This window comes from Ceratotherium simum, chromosome 7 (genome assembly GCF_057802395.1).
Source record: "Ceratotherium simum simum isolate JZ-2026a chromosome 7, ASM5780239v1, whole genome shotgun sequence".
Lineage (NCBI taxonomy): Eukaryota > Metazoa > Chordata > Mammalia > Perissodactyla > Rhinocerotidae > Ceratotherium > Ceratotherium simum.
The window spans coordinates 85,336,772-85,356,307 of NC_141906.1; the positions used below are offsets into that span (position 1 = coordinate 85,336,772).

Genomic DNA, 19,536 nt, shown 5'->3' on the forward strand with positions numbered 1-19,536 from the left:
AGAGAATGAGGAGTTTGAAGAACTAAAAGAAGTTCAGTGGTCTAGAGCATAGAGTGTGAGGTGAGAAAGAAGCAAAAGGTGAGGCTGTAAAGGAAAACCCACCAAACATGCTCATTCTCCTCTGTTCCAACTCAGGAGCTAGTGTCCCATTGTCAAAAAGAGAACACTCCACTCTAAAACTGGCATTTACTCTGTAGGCAGTCAGAGCCACGTGGGGAGGGAAGTGAGCTGACGTTCACTGTCAAGAGCTAACTCTGCCTTCAGTCTGGAGAGGCTTCAAGAAACAGTTGACTTGAGTGTGGAAGACATTGAAAGATTAAACTAAACACTGAAAAGTGTTATAAATTTCAGCACAACTAGGTCAATGTTGATGGCTTAGATGATGTGACGGGGGTGGAAGCTCTCCCATGGGGGTTTGAGGAGTAGGGTAAAAGTGAGAAAGCAGAGAAAGTGAGTGTAGACAACTGATACCTCTCTCAAGAAGTAGGGCCTTTAGGGAGGAGAGAGCAAGAGACATGTTGCTGGAGGCGGGGGGAACAGTCTTGGAGGACTCCCTCCCTCCCTCTCTCTCTTTTTCTGATGTGAGGGTTCTGAATAAGTTTCCATGACGATGGAAGTTCATCAGTTTGGAAGAAAAGGTTGAAAGTACAGAAGGGAGAGGTAACAGTGCAGAAAGCTAAGTTCCTGAGCAGGTGTGGGAGGCATGGGGACTCTGCGCCTGAGTGGTGGCATTGCCCTAAGACAGGAGGAGGGACACCTCTTTCGTTTGTCAGCTGGGAAAGTGGGTAGGGTGGGCGAGGAAGCAGGTGAGATTGTAGGTTTGAGATTTCATATTTAAGTAGCTAATTTGTATGAGAAATAGAGAGGAAAACTGTGGGAGTGGCTTATCTACAAGGACTAGCCAAGGTAGGACTCCTTGCAGCAGCTCACTGAAGTGCCTGGACTTGACACTAACTATAGGACCCCAGGGGAGGAGAAAGAGTGCCCGAACTAAGGTACAACTTGGATCAAAGCATACTGACCCAGGTGTGTTATCTTCAGCAGCAAACCCACAGACTCCACGCTTTTTCCACCCAGTAGCTTCACTCTCCCTCATCATCTGCTTGTCTCTCAGTATCGCAAGGGAGGCCCCATCATTGCAGTGCAGGTGGAGAACGAATATGGTTCATTCGATAAGGATAAAGACTACATGCCCTATGTTCAAAAGGTAAGAAACACTTGGTTTGTCTCCATACTTACATGCTTTCTTCTCCAGTCTGTCTCTTTCACAGCATGCGTTTCTGAGTCCTGGCTACATGGGTGACTCTGTGTGAGGCAATGTGGGATATGAGATCAAGTTCAATTTCTTTGTGAATCTACAATATGGTCAGGGTGATCAAGATGTACTCAGATATCTTTATTATGAATAAAACATGATGTTAAAACATTATTCCTTTCTGTTGCTATCTCTGTGATCTACAACTCTCATTAAAGCTGAGGGTTGGTGAATCTACATCCACAGAAAATAGATAATGCTTCATGAACTTAATGATGATGGCCATCATCTTGCAGCTTTCTGACCCGTAGTATTAATATTCTTTCTTCTGTTGCCTTTGCTCCTCCCTGGGCGGATGTCTCAGGCCAGGGAGTAATTGCAGTCCTGCCTTGTGTCCTTTCTGGCAGTCAGGCCTCTCCTTCCCTGACTTCCCACATTCAGGAAGGTAATGAGTTCTAGTCTAAACTGGATTCCTTCCCTAGGTTGCTAAATAGGATGCAGGGGTTCCATTTTAGCTCTGTCCACACAGAGCCCATTAGCTCTGTCCATATAGAGACCTCTGAGTGGGATGACCTGGAGAGCAGTGAGGGAAGGAGTTGCCAGTTGGGCAAAGAAGAGAGAGCAGGTGACAAGAGAGGGAGGAGGCAGGGCTGGACTCCACGGATGTCCTGGCTCCTGCCCTATAGCTGGAGCTTCTGGAGCTGGACAAGGTCTGTGAGAAATTCCGCTCCCTGACTTTTCTCAGGAGCATCATCACATCAGATCCCCTCAAATCAATCTCATTCAGCTAGCATTATTTCTTCTTGATTTTTAAAATTTACCACTCAACTTCCCTCCCAGGCCTGGATATGGCTCACTGAACACGTAGGACACACAGATAGGGTCCTCTCACCCTCTGGCCATCTGTCCACTTCCTATGCCCTCAGTAACTATGATTTTCAAATTAGATCTCCCGCTTCCCCAAAGCGACGGCAGGCTTCCTTGCTTCCTTCGAGTGTCCAGGTAGGGCCTGAGTTTTGTGAAGTTTGTCTCTGATCTTTCTTAGGGCCCCACAGCCTCGGCTGTCCCCCTTCAGGCACAAAGACTTTCCCAAGTCTCGTCTCTCTCTTTCTCTCGGATTTGGGTCCTCCCTCGGGGTGCCTCCTCGTCAACTTGGCCTGTGCTTTTCCCCTTGAGGCTATGGCCATGGAGTGTCAGAGCCCATGCTTAGCTGCTTTTGTAATCATCCCTGGGAGAAACACCAGACGGGGATGGAGACCATGATTCCCCCAATTTACTGAGCTGCAGATGGTCAGACTCTCCATGCAAACTTTTCTCTTTAGCTCACATGTTGCCCATCTGAGCCCAGTTGTATTTATTTCCTAATTTTCTTATAGTTCCTTCTTCCCTTGGCAGCAAGGGAAGTGGGTTCATTTTGTCCACTTTTCTCAACAGGCCTTGCTGAAAAGAGGAATTGTGGAGCTGCCCTTGACCTCGGATAATACGAAAGATGTGGTAAAAGGCTACATAAAAGGAGGTACAAATTTAGAATTATTTTAAGAGATAACTGAACCAGCGAATTTGAGTCTTGAACATGCCTCAGGAAAAACCAAGAGTGTCTCTGATGCCTCTCTTTCCCATGTACATTGAAATAGACCCCAGAGATTTGGTGTTACAGCAGATAAGGACTCAAGGTCAAAGCGAAGAGTTCACTCACCACTCTACGTCTTTTCCTCACTCCTGTGGTCTCTGTTTAAACAGAGCCATAGTCGAGCTCTTCTGTCCTCAGTATACCTTTCCATCTCTCATAATTTTTCTGTGGCTAAGAATCTCCCTTGGTGCTGGGCATGGCTTAGAGTCAAGGCCTTCTCCACCAACATGGAGAAGCGGAAGATAGGTGTTGTGTCAGGAAGCCGGCCTAGGGCAAAGTCCCAGTCCTGGGATCCTGCAGCCTGAGGCTCACTGTGGGCTCTGAGTAGGTCCTGAGAATAAATTAGCAGAACAATTCAGAAGAAAACCATAAGGTGATGACAGTGAGGGAAATGGCCATGGTGTGAGCAGCCACGTAGGTCCAGGGGAATATCTGTCAGCTAGTCCTGAGCGTAAGACCTGCTGTCTCTCCTCCTTCCTGGTGGCTCCTCCTCACATTATTTCCATGGTGTGGTAGAAAGTGTGCTGAACTTGTCAGAAAACCTACATTCAATTGCTAGGTCTTATCAAGTTGTGTGACCCTGGCCTGTTCCACTTCTCTGCACGAAATATGGTCAATTTTAACCACCTTTCTTACCTCACCTTGTCTTTGCAAGTGTCCAATGATATGAGGATGTATATGACAGCCTTTTGTACTTTGCAAAGTGGAACACAAGTAGTATCTCATTATCCTTACTACTCAGCACACCTTCCTTCCGTGTTCAAGGTGTGGGCTTGCGTCCCTCCTCTGGTGGCACTTGTCACAGTGCCTTTTGCAGCATCTCTCCCTTCTCTCTACAGTGCTAGCCACCATCAATATGAAAACATTTCAGAAGGATGCTTTCCAGCGCCTTTATAAGGTACAGGTAAGGCTGTCTTAGAGATGAAGAGTCTTTGCCCCTTCGCCTATCATGACCTCTGTAGCCTGTGCAACTGGTGTTCAGTGAGAACAGGAAACTCGACAAGAAGAGTGCAGCTTTTTTGCTGGGGCTGAGCTGGCTTCCAAAGCAATTTTGGGAGTTTATGCCTTTTGGCATGGGGAATGAGGAGGAAATCCTGCTTCTGTCACCTCTGTTAGTGGAGCACCTCATGGAGATGATCAGTAGAAGGGTGAGGGGGTTATGTGAGGTAAATCAGAGGGAGATGACATTGTCTTTCCTCTGCAAGGACAGAGCTCAGAAATGGGTTATGGGTTGCTGACAGGGGACTCAGCCCTGGCAGTGGTTGGGTCAGCCTTTTTTAGCCAGTCTGTGTGAATCATGGGAATGAATGACTATTGTACATGGATTCCTTTAACAAATATGGATTGAGTAGCTCCCGTTTCCTCTCAGTGGGTAACCCCCTGTGATGGTTACAAAGATGGGCAAACTGTAGTCCATGCCTTCAGGTATTATATGCTTTCTCCACGGAACTGCTGGACTGGCCTCTGACAGACCAAATGGGATTATGGTTTCCTCTGCTTAACACGCTTTCCTGGGTTTTCTTTGTGGCTAAAATAATATCCGAGACCCATGCTGTGGTCTGTAAGCCCTGGTGTGACTGACACAGTCTTCATTTCCAGCCTCAGCCCACGCTGCTCTCCTCCCTCAGGAGGCAGTCTGCAATGCCTGCTAAGCAGGGCGCTCTTGCTTGGCCAGAGCCCCCGCAGTGCCCCCTCCAGTGGCCTCTCTTCAGCCTTACACCTTCCTCCACAAGTCTTAATTAAGAATGAGTTAATCTTATTTCCATGTCTTACTAATTTCTCACAGTTTCTGACCTAGTAAAAAGAAAGACCTCTTCCAGGGGTGGATCTATGGCTGTTCCTAATGTTTAATGCCTTTAATAAGGCTTTCTGTTTTTGGTTTCTTTTTTTCTTGTCACTTCTTTTTTAACAGCTTTATTGAAATATAATTTATACACCATTAAATTCACCCACTGTAAGTAAAGAGTTTAATATATAGAATTTTACAATCATCACTACAATTAAAAAGCTGCCTCATGCTCATTTGCGGTTAATACCCTGCTCCCATCTCCAGCCCCAGGCAACCGCTGATCTGCTTTCTGTCTCTACCGATTTGCCTTTTTTGCACATTTCCTGTAAATGGAATCATACAGTATCTGGCTTCTCTCATGCACTTTGAGGTTCATCCACATGTGGTGTGACTCAGTTCTTCATTCCTCCTGATAGCTGGGCGGGTTGTGCCTTTGCTGTCATATGTTTAGACTCATAGCCGAACCCGAAGTCATGCAGCTTTTCTCATATGTCCTTCTTTTGTGTGCCAATACGGTTAATATGGTTTTGAATGTTGACCCTGTCTTGCCTTCCTGGGGTGAGTCCACTCGATTGTCGTGTACTATCATTTTGTTTACTACTGGATTCAATTTGTCCATATTTTGTTGAGAATTTTTGCTTCTGTATTCATGAGGGATAGGCGCTTTTGGTTCTCTTTTCTTGAAATGTGTTTGTTCAATTTTGGAATTAGGGTAATGCTTGCCTCATAAAATGAGTTTGGAAGTGTTCCTTCCTTTTCTATTTTCTGAAAGAGATTGTGTAGAATTGTTAGTATCTCTTTCTTAGTGTTTGGTAAAATTCACCAGTGAAACCATCTGGACCTGAAGTTTTTTGTTAGAAAGTTTTTAACTTTTTAAAAAAGCTTTAACTAAATTTAATTTCTGTTGGGCCAGCCCGGTGGCTTAGTGGTTAAGTGCACATGCTCCGCTACTGGCGGCCCGGGTTCGGATCCCGGGTGCGCACCGACGCACCGCTTCTCTGGCCATGCTGAGGCCGCGTCCCACATACAGCAACTAGAAGGATGTGCAACTATGACATACAACTATCTACTGGGGCTTTGGGGAAAATAAAAAAAAGGAGGAGGATTGGCAATAGATGTTAGCTCAGAGCCGGTCTTCCTCAGCAAAAAGAGGAGGATTAGTACGGATGTTAGCTCAGGGCTGATTTTCCTCACACACACAAAAAATATATTTAATTTCTGTAATAGATATAGCATAATTCAGGTTATTTGTTTTTGAGTAGACACAAGACAAACTTGTGTCTTTCAGGGATTTATTCTATTCTATTTCATCTGAGTTTTTGATTGGTGGACATAGAGCTATTTGTAACATTTGTTGATGTCCTTCTAGTGTCTTTGTTGTCAGTAGTGATGGCTTTCTTTCATTCCTGATATTGGTAATTTTGTGTCTTCTCTCTTGTTATCTTGGTCAATATGACTAGAAGTTTATCAATTTTATTGATATCTTTAAAGAACCAGCTCTTGGCTTGTTTTCTTTCCTCTATTATTTTTCTGTTTTTTATTTCATTGATTTCTGCTCTGATCTTTAGCATTTTCTACCTTCTGCTTCCTTTGGATTGAATGTGCTCTACTTTTTCCAGTTTTTTTTCTGGTGGAAGCTTAGGTTACTGATTTGAGACTTTCTTCTTTTCTAATACAAGCATTTACCCCTAAAAATTTCCCTGTATGCACTGGTTTTGCTGCATCCTATCAATTTTGATATGCTGCATTTTCATTTTCCAAAAAATGTTTTAAAAAATTTTCAAAATATTTTAAAATTTCCCTTGAGACTTCTTTATTCCATGTGTCAGGTTGAAGTGTGTTTCATTTCTCAATCTTTGGGGATTTTCCAGATATCATTCTGTTATTGATTTTTGGTTTAATACTGTTAAAATTCAAGAACATACTTTGTATGATTTCTGTCTTTTTACATTTGTTAAGGTTTGTTTTATGGCTCATAATATGGCTCATAACATTCTTGGTGAATGTTCCATGTACACTTGAGAAGAATGTGTATTTTGCATTTGTTTATAAATTTCCATTAGATCAAGTTGATTAATGATATTGTTCAGGTAATCTCTATCCTTACTGATTTTCTGCCTACGTAGTCTGTCAATTATTAAGAGAAGAGTGTTGACATCTCTGAATATAATTGTGGATTTGTTTATTTGTACTTTCAGACCAGTTTTTGTCTCATGTATTTTGAAGTTCTGTTTTTAGGTGCATACACATTTAGCATTGTTATATTTTCCTGGGGAATTCACCTCTTTATCATTATGTAATGTTCATCTTCCTGTTTTGAAGTCTACCTTGGCTGATATAAGTATAGCCACTCCAGCTTTCTTTTGGTTAGTGTTTGCATGATGTATCTTTCTTTATCTTTTTGCTTTTTACCTATCTTAAAGTCTTTGTATTTAAAGTGGATTTCTTGTAGACAGCATATAGTTACATATTGCTTTTTTAAAGATTCAACCTGACAATTTTTGCCTTTTAACTAATGTGGTTACATAATTCACATTTAAAGTGATTATTGATATAGTTGGATTAAAATCTAGCATCCAACTAGCACTGCTGTTTCCAACTAGCAACCCAATTAGCATTGCTAATTCTTTTCTATTTGTTGAATTTTTTTCTTTCCTTTTTCCCCTTTTCTTGGGTTAATTGAGAATTTTTTTATGATTTCATTTTATTTCCTCTATGGACTAATTACTTTTATCACCTTTTAAAGCTTTAGCTGTTGCCCAAGGATTTAAAATATACATTTTAAAATAATCTGAAACTGGGGCTGGACCGGTGGTGCAAGCAGTTAAGTGCGTGAGCTCTGCTGCGGTGGCCCGTGGTTTGCCAGTTTGGATCCTGGGCATACACCAACGCGCCGCTTGGCAAGCCATGCTGTGGTGGCATCCCATATAAAGTAGAGGAGGATGGGCATGGAAGTTAGCCCAGAGCCAGTCTTCCTCAGCAAAAAAAGAGGAAGATTGGCAGATGTTAGCTCAGGGCCGATCTTCCTCACAAAAGAAAAAAAATAAATAAAATAAAATAAAATAAATTAAATCTGAAACTATCTTCGAATATTAAACTGCTTCACATGTAGTGTTAAGATCTTACAACAGTGTATTCCTAATTCCTCCGTTAAAGATGTCATTCCATCGTCTTTTGCTTCCATGGTTTCTGATGAGAAGTCTCTATTAATTCTCATCTGTGGCTTTTGTAGGTGATTTGTCTTTTTTTCTCTAACTGCCTTTGGAATTTTCTGTTTGTCTTTGGTTTTCGGAAGCTTGAGTTACTATACTTAGGTGTGGTACATTTCTTAGAATTTATCCTGCTTGACATTCTCTGAGATTCTTTGATCTGTGGTTTGGTGTCTGTCATTAATTTTAGAAAATTCTCAGCCATTACTTATTCAAATATTTCCTCTGTTCTGTCTCTTCTTCTGCAGGTCCAATTACACGTACATTAGATCATTTGATATTGTCTCACACCTCTTGGATGCTGTTTTCTTCCCTACTCTTTTTTCCTGACTATTTTTCAGATAGGTTTGGTTAATTTCTATCAACTTCTCTTTAGTACGCTGATTCATTCCTCTCCTCTGTTGAGTCTGCTCATGAGCCCACTGAAGGCATTCTTCATTTCTGTTACTGTGTTTTTGGTTTCTAGTATTTCCATTTGATTCTTTCTTGTAGTTTCCATCTTTCAGCTAAAATTGCCCATCTGATTTTGCATACTGCCCACCTTTTCTATGATAGCCTTTAACATATTAATTATAGTTATTTTAAATTCTCTTCTAATTATAACATATGTGTCTTATCTGACTCTGTTTCTGATGATTACTTTATCTCTTCAAAGTGTGTTTTTTTCCTTGCCTTTTTATGTGGCTCATAGTGTTTTATTGGAAACTGAACATCTTGTGTGGGACATAGATACTGTCTTGGAGATAAGCATGACTTTCCTCCAGTTACGCTTTTAATGTGAAGTTTTCTGTTAAGTCTAGTCAGGAGTTGAGCTGAATTTGAGATTTGTTGTTGCTATGGTTATCCTCCATGCATCACAGCCTTCAAATTCCTCTAGTGACATCTTGTGTCTAGGGTAAGGGCTAGTTTGGCAGAAGTATATTCTCCATGTTTGCACTCCTCTTGGCTTTGGGTCTTCCCTTTGCATTGGACCCCAGAGAGAATCTGTCTCTTCCAGTGCCCCCAGCTATACTACAAGTTATTTTCACTCTACACTGGTTAGCCTGATGGTGAGGGAGGAAACACTTTCTCTGAAGTTCTGATTAAGCCTCAGTCTTAGGTAGGCACTGTGTTCCCAGGTCTGAGGGGTGTGGCCTTTTCAAGTTCTCCTGCTCCTCCTCTAGCTGTAGTTCTGGGCCAAGCATGTGTTCCTATTTGTCTCCCAAAGGGGATGTTTTTTTTCCCCCTGCTCCCTTTTCCCAGATGCAATAGGTTTTTACCAGTGCCCTAAGGTGACAGCTTTTGTTGCTCTTCTCTCTGCACATTAAGGCTTCATTCCCTAGGGGAGATGGCGGTGGGAGATTTGACAGTGGCTCCTGCTCCCATTCCCCAGCCAGTACCAGGAAGGAAGCCAAAGTACTACAGACTGTGTAGCTTAAACAACATTTATTTCCTTAGATTTCTGGAAGCTAGAAGTCTGAGATCAAGGTGTCAGCAGGTTTGTTTCTTCTGAGGCTTCTCTCCTTGCTCGTACATGGCTGACTTCTCCCCACATTTTCACATAGTCTTCCCTCTGTGTGTGTCTGTATCCTAATCTCCTCTTCTTATAAGGACACCAATCAGATTGGATTAGGACCCACCCTAATAACCTCATTTAACCTTAATTAACTGTTTAATTACTCTTTTTACGAATACAGTCACATTCTGAGGTACTGAAGGTTAGGACTTCAACATATGAATTTGGGGTGGAAATTAACAGAAGCTTACTGAAGATTCTCCCCAATCTTCCCTCAGAACATCTAGTGGGATTTGTGGAGGTAAAACCTGCAGGAATGTATAAGACCCACTACATCTGGGCCCCCAGGGGCTTCACACTTTCAGGCTAGTCCACACTCAGTCTTTACTAATTCTTTAAAATTATGTATTTCTATCTTATAGGCTCCAGCCCCAGGTAAGCAAATGATTAGGTCCTGTTTCTCCCAAGTATCAGGTTTACAACAGATTTTGATTTATTTGGTTGCTCTGAGACCTCAATTTTCTGATGGGTTCAAGGAAAGTAATTAATTTGTAGTTTTTCAAGCTTTGTCCTTGTTGTAAGTGTGGGATTTATGTTCCTTCCAGCTCTCTACATCTCTGATTATAAGCAGAAGTTTCCCTATTTTCTTCTGAGTAAATATTGTTGTTACGGTTTTTCTATGTTTTAATATAAGCACTTAAGTGTATAAATTTCTCATTAGCCCATAAATTTTTATATTTGTTATACTATAATCAGAATAATTTGAATATTCAATAAGATTGCTTCTTTGACTTATTAGTAGTTCTAGAAGTGAATTTCTTAATTTCCAAACATATGGAGTTTTTCTTTTTTCCTAATTACACTGCAGTCAGAGAACATACTTGGTACCATTTCAAACTTATTAGAGTTTTTCTTTTATCATTAACTCATGACTTTTTAATACATATAAAGCATTTTCATCAATTATAATCAATATATTGTTGAAGCTTTAATTGCCTTCTTGTTGGCTATTTGGAAGCCAAGCTGGATCCTGTTTCCTTCTAACTTGACACCATCAGTCTTCCATAGTTTCCTTGGTTTCTGGCAGAGTTAGATGTCCGGATTCACCTTATACATTTCCAATCCTAGACCTGGAATTAGCTATTTCTCCCGGGAGTTCTGCTGCTTCTGTAGAGCACAATCTGTGCTGACTACTGAATTGCCATGGCTTCCAGGTATAGTGGGAGTGTAGGGTCAGGACATAGGTACATTTTAAAAGAGGATAAAATTATGAATTTCCATTGATTTGTTAAATACAAATTTAGAATTATAGGGTTTATATTTAACTTCTTTGATTTATACTTTTATTTTTTCTCTCACTCTGGAAATCATAGTTGCTGACAATATTAACAATTTTATTATTTAGTCAATTCTACAATATTTAATCAATTCTACAATAATAGATTTGAAATAACAATACTGATAATATTACTGAAAATAAGAAAACCTGATGGTCTTTAAGATTTCTGCGGGTTTTCTTTTATCTTTAAGGTCTTTCCCACAGGGAATGTGTAGTCAAAATTCTATGTACTAAGGTTACATGGAATAATTTCTTTGTTTTATATAGTTATTTTACCAATATGGTGTAGAATTAGGTTCATTTAAATTTATTTTCAATTTTTAGATATTGTTCTCTATTTTTAAATTTTATTTTATTTGTGTTTATGTCCTATCAGTGGTCACGTTTTGCAAACGCTCTGTGTGCTTGAAATGAACATATTTTGCACTATTGGGTGTGGTATTCTCAATAAGTTCTCTATGTCAATTTTTTTTTTTTTTTTTTGTGAGGAGATCTGCCCTGTGCTAACATCCGCCAATCCTCCTCTTTTTTTGCTGAGGAAGACGGCCCTGGGCTAACATCTGTGCCCATCTTCCTCCACTTTATCTGGGACGCCGCCACAGCATGGCTTGCCAAGCAGTGCGTCGGTGCGCGCCCGGGATCCGAACCAGCGAACCCCGGGCCACCCAGCGGAGCGCGCGCACTTAACCGCTTGCGCCACCGGGCCGGCCCCTCTATGTCAATTTTATTTATTGCATTGTTCTAATTGTCTATTCCCTAAATGAATTTTTTTGACCTATTCTATCAATCACTGATAGAAATGTGTTAATATTTCCTACCATGATTCTGGATTTGCATATTTTACCTTCACTTCAAAAGATTTATCAAAGTTTTTAAATACATTTTGAGGCTATGTAAATTTGGAATTCTTTTATATTCATACAGATGAAATGTTTGTCATTAGGAAATGACCCTCTTTTTCTGTGTCCTTTTTTTATCCTCATTTTTTAGTTTCATTTTCCTGTTCTAAATGTTTACTTTTTATTTATGCTATTCTATGTTATTTAAGCCCCCTTAAATTGTTTTTGGATTGTGATGGGAATAGATAGTTAACTAGATAGTTGTCCTTATTAGTATCAATTGGTAGAACTACCACAAACTACTTGTCAATTTCTGGAAACTAACAGCCAAAAAAGCATTAATCTTTTGCATTCAGAAACAATATTTTGTTGCCTCCTATTCAAAATGCAATTATGGTTTCTAGCATACTGCAACTGTTATACTTTACCTTATTTATGTCTCTTTTTGTTCCAAAAAGGATTTCAGTTCAGCTGAATAAGCAGGTATTATTCTAAATTACAGAAATCAAATGTCCTAGGTTGTTCTAGTCTAGCATTCTGAGGAATCCTTTAAGTGAAGCCTGAAAAATGAACATTGAGTTACTATAATTGCAGAATTTTAGAGATGAGGGACATTAGAAGTTATCTAGGGAAGGGAAAAACACCAAGAGGTACTGAATGACTATGGTCCCACAATCAAGAAAGGTCAGAAGTGTTGTGTGAATCCAGACAGTCCATTACTCTTACCTCTGTCCCACGGCCCTGTGCTCACACATCTTTGTCCCTCCCCCGTTACAGCACATGTTATCTAAGAATACAACTGCCTGGTGTTAAAGGTATAAGGATAGACTTTCGTGCCATTGTGTTCTGTGTGCTTGAATAGTTAACCAAGACACTGACCTGTTCCGTAAGCTGACGCTGTCATAAGCCAAGGACGTTTGTATTTTTCTGTAACTCCAGTCTCTGTTGATGAACAGGAGAATCACCAAACCTATCATCTTTTCTTGATAAATACTTTAAGTAAGAAATCTTTTCACTTCTCCCAAAAATCCATATCAAATAATGCACTTTCTCTGTGAAGCACTTTACACAGTGGAAATCTTTGAGGAAGCTAAGCAGAGGGCTCCAGAGTTTCAATAGTAGGCATGGTACTACCGCATTTTTCACTGGTCAGTCACAGAAATTTTCTTATTAGAACAATTATTTCTTCAATCTCGTTGTCTGCTGCATACTCTTAATTTGAGTTAGGAGATTGATGATTGCAGGAATGCTTGTAAACTCAAACCCTGGAGTTATGAAACGCCCTGCTTGGTGGTGTGGGACCAGGGCACTCTCTGCCTTGTTCTCCAGTGTGTCAGAGAGGTCTCGGGGTGCTAATTGAGCTCTTCACTATGGTTTCCTTTTCCACATCTTTGGAGGCACTCTAAAAAGGCAATGAGAAATGTGTGAAGATAAGAGAATAACCCACATTCAGGATAAAACTATCATTGTATTTGCTTACGATTCACTCATTTAGGGGTGTTCAATAGATTCTTCTCCCTAAAGGTTTATTTTACTTTTTTTGGTTATTGTTGTTTTTTTTCTTTATGGTTTCTTTTTTATTGATGTATAATTGACATATAACGTTATATTAGTTTCAGGCCTACAACATAATGATTCAATATTTGTATAAATTGCAAATAATACCCACTAGAACTCTAGTTAACATCCGTCACACACATAGCAGCATTTTTTTCTTGTGATGAGAACTTTTGAGATCTACTCTCTTAGCAACTTTCAAATGTACAATGCAATATTATTATTATCATTTCTTATTGAACTGACATATTATACTAGTTTCAAGTGTACAACATAATGATTCAATATTTGTATGTATTGCAGAATGATCACCACAACATAAGCCTAGTTAACATCTGTCACCATACATAGTTACAAAATGTTTTTCTTGTGATAAGAACTTTTAAGATCTACTTTCTTAGCAACTTGCAGTATGCAAAATAGTATTGTTAACTATAGTCACCATGCTGTACATTACATCCCCATGACTTGTTTATTTTATGACTGGAAGTTTATACCTTTTGACTCTCTTAATTCATTATACTCACCTTCTACCCCCCAGATTGTAAACTCAACAGATTGGCAACCACCAATCTGTTCTCTGTATCTATGGGCTGGGCCTTTTTGTTGTTATTGTTCATTTATTTTCCACATATAAGTGAAATCATAAGGTATTTGTCTTTCTCTGTCTGCCTTATTTCATTTAGCATAATGCCCTCTAAGTCCATCCATGTTGTTACAAATGGAAAGATTTCATTCTTTTTATGGCTGAATAATGTTCCTGTGTATGTGTGTGTATGTGTGTGTGTATCACATCTTCTGTATCCATTCATTCATTGATGGACACTTGTCTTGGCTATTGTAAATAATGCTGCAATGAAGATGGGGGTGCAAATATCTTTTCAAGTTAGTGTTTTTGTTTTCTTCAGATAAATATCCAGAAGTGGAATTGCTGGATCATACAATAGTTCTATTTTTAATTTTTTGAGAAGCTTCCGTACTGTTTTCCGTAGTGGCTGCACCATTATAATTCCACCAACAGTGCATGGAGGTTCCCTTTTCTCCACATCCTTGCCAACACATTATTTTTAGTCTTTTTGATAATAGGCATTCTAACAAGTGTGAGGTGATATCTCATTCTTTTTTTGATATGCATTTCCCTGATGATTAATGATGTTGAGCATCTTTTCATGTACTTGTTAGCCATCTGTGTTTCTTCTTTGGAAAAATGTGTTTTCAGATCTTCTGCCCATTTTTTAATCAGATTGTGTTTTGCTATTGAGTTGTATGAGTTCTTTATATATTTTGGATATTAGCCTGTTATCAGATATTTGATTTGCAAATATTTTCTCCCGTTCAGTAGGTTGCCTTTTCACTTTGTTGATGGTTTCCTTTGTTGTGCAGAAGCTGTTTAGTTTGATGTAGTCCTACTTGCTTATTTTTGCTTTTGATGTCAGGTCCAAAAAAATCATTGCCAAGACCAATGTCAGGGAGCTGACTGCCTATGTTTTCTTTTAGGATTTTTATGGTTTCAGGTCTTACATTCAAATTTTTAATCCATTTTAAGTTAATTTTTGTGTGTGGTGTAAGATACTGGTCCAGTTTCATTCTTTTGCATGTGACTGTCCAGTTTTCCCAACTGCATTTATTGAAGAGGCTGTCTTTCCCCCACTTTATATTCTTGGCTCCTTTGTTGTAAATTAATTGACAATATATATGTAGGTTTATTTCTGGCTCCATATTCTGTTCCATTGATCTATGTGTCTGTTTTTATGCCAATATCATACTGTTTCGATTACTATAGCTTTGTAATATAGTTTGAAATCAGGAAGCATGATGCCTCCAGCTTTGTTTTTCTTTCTCAAGATTGGTTTGGCTATTTGGGGTCTTTTGTGGTTCCACATAAATTTTAGGATTTCTTTTTTCTATTTCTGTGAAAAATGACACAAATTTTAATAGGGATTGCATTAAATCTGTAGATTACTTTAGGTAGTACGGACATTTTAACAATATTAATTCTTTCAATCCATGAGCATGGAATATCTTTTCATTTATTTGTGTTTTCGTATTTCATCAATGTCCTTTAGTTTTCAGTGTACAGGTCTTTCACTTCATTGGTTGTTTATTCTTAGGTATTTTATTCTTTTTTTGTGTGTGTGAGGAAGATCGGCCCTGAGCTAACATCTGCCAATCCTCCTCTTTTTGCTGAGGAAGACTGCCCCTGGGCTAACATCCATGCCCATCTTCCTCCACTTTATATGGGACACTGCCACAGCATGGTTTGACAAGCAGTGTGTTGGTGCGCGCCCGGATCCGAGCCGGCGAACCCTGGGCCACTGCAGCGGAGCACGTGAACTTAACCGCTTGCACCACGGGGCTGGCCCCGGGTATTTTATTCTTTTTGATGCAATTGTAAATAGGATTGTTTCCTTAATTTCTCTTTCTGATAGTTTGTTATTCATCTATAGAAATGCAACTGACTTTTGTATATTGATTTTGTGTACTGAAAGTTTACTGAATTTGTTTATTAGTTCTAACAGTGTTTTGGTGGAGTCTTTAGCGTTTTCTATATGTAATATCATGACATCTGCGAATAGAGACAGTTTTAGTTCTTCCTTTCCAATTTGGATTGCCTTTTATTTCTTTTTCTTGCGTAATTGCTCTGGCTAGAATATTCAATACTATGTTGAATAAAAATGGCAAGAGTGAGCGTCCTTGTCTTGTTCCTGATCTTAGAGGAAAAGCTTTCAGCTTTTCACCATTGAGTGTGATGTCAGTTGTCATATATTGCCATCATATATGGCCTTTATTATGTTGAGGTACTATACCCACTTTGTTGAGAGTTTGTATCATGAATGGATGTTGAATTTTGTCAAGTGCTTTTTCTACATCTATTGAAATGATCATAGGATTTTTATCCTTCATTTTGTTAATGTGGTGTATCACCTTGTTTGATTTGCATATATTTGCATCCCAGGGATAAATCCCACTTGATCGTGGTATATGATACTTTTCATGTAATGTTAAACTCAGTTTGATAATATTTTGTTGAAGATTTTTGCATCTATGTTCATCAGGGATATTGGCCTGTAATTCTCTTTTTTTTTTTGTAGCATTCTTGTCTGGTTTTGGTATCAGGGTAATGCTGGCCTCAAAAAATTACTTTGGAAGTATTCCCTCCTTCTATTTTTTGGAAGAGTTTGAGAAGGATTTATATTAGTTCTTCTTTAAATGTTTGGTGGAATTCACCAGTGAAGCCATCTGGTCCTGGACTTTTGTTCATTGGGAGGTTTTTGATTCTCTATTTCTTCATGATTTAGTCTTGGTAGGTTGTATGTTTCTAGAAATTTATCCATTTCTTCCAGGTTGTCCGATTTTTTGGTGTATGATTGTTCTTTGTAGTCCCTTGTTTTCCTTGTATTCCTCAGTTGTAACATCTCTTTCATTTCTGATTTTATTTATGTGAATCTTCTCTCTTTTTCTTGATTTGTTTAACTAAAGGTTTGTCTGTTTTATTTATCTTTTCAAAAACCAGCTCTTAGTTTCATTGATCTTTTCTATTGTCTTTTTAGTCTCATTTATTTCTGCTCTGATTTTTGTTATTTCCTTTCTTCTATTAGCTTTGGGCTCAGTTGGTTCTTTTTTTTAAGTCTCTTGTGTAAAATTAGGGTGTTTATTTGAGATCTTTCTTGTTTCTTAATGTAGGCATTTATCACATGAACTTACCGCTTATAACTGCTTTGGCTGCAGCCCATAAGTTTTGGCATGTTGTATTTCCATTTTCGTTTGTCTCAAGATTTCTTGATTTCCTTTTGGTTATCCAGTAGCATGTTGTTTAATCTCCACATATTTGTGACTTTTCCAGTTTTCTTCTTGTAATTGATTTCTAGTTTCATACCATTGTAGTTGGAAAAGATGCTTGATATGATTTCAGTCTTCTTACATTTAAGACTTGTTTGGTGGCCTAACATATGATCTATCCTGGAAAATGCTCCATGTGTGCTTGAGAAGAATGTATTCTGTTGCTTTTGTATGGAATATTCTGTATGTGTCTGTTAAGTCCATCAACTCTAGTGTTTGTTTAAGACCAATGTTTCCGTATTGATTTTCTGTCTGGATGATCTATCCATTGATGATCTACTATTGTTATACTATTGTCTATTTTCCCTTTAGGTCTGTTAATATTTGCTTTATATATTTAGGTGCTTCTATGTTGGATGCATAAATATATATAAATGTTATATCCTCTTGTTGAATTGACCACTTTATCATTATATAATGACGTTTTTTGTCTCTTATTACAGTATTTGTCTTAGAGTCTATTTTGTCTGATATGAATATAGCTATCCCAGCTTTCTTTTGGTTTCCATTTCCATGGAGCATCTTTATCCATCCCCTCACTTTCAGTCTGTGTGTGTCCTTACATGTGAAGTGAGTCTTTTGTAGGCAGCATGTATGTGGGTCTTATTTTTATATCCATTCAGCCACCCTGTGTCTTTCGATTGGAGAATTTAGTCCATTTATATTTAAAGTAATTATTGATAGGTATGGACTTATTGCCATTTTGTTAGTTGTCTTCTGGCTGTTTTGTAATTCCTTTGTTCCTTTTTTTTCTCTTGCTCTCTTACTTTGTGATTTGATGATTTTCTGTAGTGGTATGCTTAGATTCCTTTCTCTATCTTTTTTTTATCTAGGATTTTGCTTTGTGGTTACCATCAGGCTTACATAAAACAGCTTATATTTATAACAATCTATTTTAAGTTGATAACTTAAGTTTAAGCACATTCTAAAGCTCTACATTTTTACTATCCTATCCACACTTTATGTTTTTGATGTCACAATTTATTTCTTTTGTCTTGTGTAGTATTGATTTTTTTTTTACTCTCTGTATTTTTATTTTCCAGTAACTTTGAGATCATAATGGTTTATAACATTGTGAAATTTCGGGTGTACGTTATTGTTTATCAATTTCTGAGTAGACTCCATTGTGGTCACCCCAAGCAGTCTAATTATTGTCAATCACTGCACATGTGTCCCTTTACCTCTTTCACCCACTCCCCACCCCTCTTCCCCTCTGGTAATCACTAATCCCTTCTCTTTATCTGTGTATTTGTTATATTCCATATATGAGTGAAATCATGCAGTATTTGTCTTTCTCTCTCTGGCTTATTTCACTTAACATCATACCCTCAAGGTCCATCCATGTTGTTGCAAATGGCAAGATTGTGTCTTTTTTTATGGCTGAGTAGTATTCCATTGTATATATATACACCACATCTTCTTTATCCAAACATCAGTTGATGGGCACTTGGGTTGCTTCCACTTCTTGGCTATTGTCAATAATGCTGCAATGAACATAGGGGCGCATAGATCTCTTTGGATCATTGAGTTCTTTGGATAAATGCCCAGTAGTGGGATACCTGGATCTTAATATTTCTATTTTTAATTTTTTGAGAACTCTCTATACTGTTTCCATGGTGGCTGCACCAGTTTGCATTCCCACCAGCAGTGCATGAAGGTTCCCTTTTCTCCACATCCTCTCCAACATTTGTTGTTTTTTGTCTTGGTAATTATAGCCATTCTGGCTGGTGTAAGGTGATATATCGTTGTTTAGATTTGCATTTCCATGATGATTAGCGATGTTGAACATCTTTTCATGTGTCTGTTGGCCATCTGTATGTCTTCTTTGGAAAAATGCCTGTTCATATCCTCTGCCCATTTTTTGATTGTGGTGTTTGTTTTTTTGTTGTTGAGTTGTATGAATTCTTTATCTATTTTGGAGATCAATCCCTTGTTGGATAGGTGATTTGCAAATATTTTCTCCCTGTTGGTGGGTGTCTTTTCGTTTTGTTCATGGTTTCCTTTGCTTTGCAAAAAAAAAAAAAAAAAAAAAAAAGCATTTTAATCTGATGTAGTCCTATTTGTTAACTTTTTCTTTTGTTTCCCTTGCCTGGTCAGGCATGTTATTTGAAAAGATGCTGCTAAAATCAATGTCAAATAGTGTACTGCCCATATTTTCTCCCAGGAGTTTTATGGTTTCAGGTCTTACATTCAAGTCTTTAATCCATTTTGATGCAAGATGATGGTCTACTTTCATTCTTTTGCATGTGGCTGTCCAGTTTTCCCAACACCATTTATTGAAGAGACTTTCCTTTCTCCATTGTACGTTCTTGGCTCCTTTGTCGAAGATTAGCTGTCTGTTGATGTGTGGTTTTATTTCTGGACTTTCAGTTTTTTTCCATTGATCTGTGTGTCTGTTTTTGTACAAGTACCATGCTGTTTTGATCACTATAGCTTTGTAGTATATTTTGAAGTCAGGGATTGTGATGCCTCCAGCTTGTTCTTTTTTCTTAGGATTGCTTTGGCTATTCGGGTTCTTTTGTTGTTCCATATAAATTTTAGGATTCTTTGTTCAATTTTCATGAAGAATGTCGGTGGGATTCT

The 19,536-nt window shown here is 38.5% G+C and overlaps 1 protein-coding gene across 1 annotated transcript in view; it reads left to right on the forward strand.

Annotated features, from left to right (window-relative positions):
• LOC101397792 (beta-galactosidase-1-like protein 3) overlaps positions 1-19,536 on the forward strand; it is a 63,488-nt gene that overhangs the window by 23,868 nt on the left and 20,084 nt on the right. Inside the window, exons 9-11 of the mRNA XM_087434095.1 lie at positions 1,115-1,207; positions 2,690-2,771; positions 3,725-3,789. Of these exons, the coding sequence (XP_087290221.1) occupies positions 1,115-1,207; positions 2,690-2,771; positions 3,725-3,789 (240 nt within the window). The remainder of the gene's footprint in view (positions 1-1,114; positions 1,208-2,689; positions 2,772-3,724; positions 3,790-19,536) is intronic.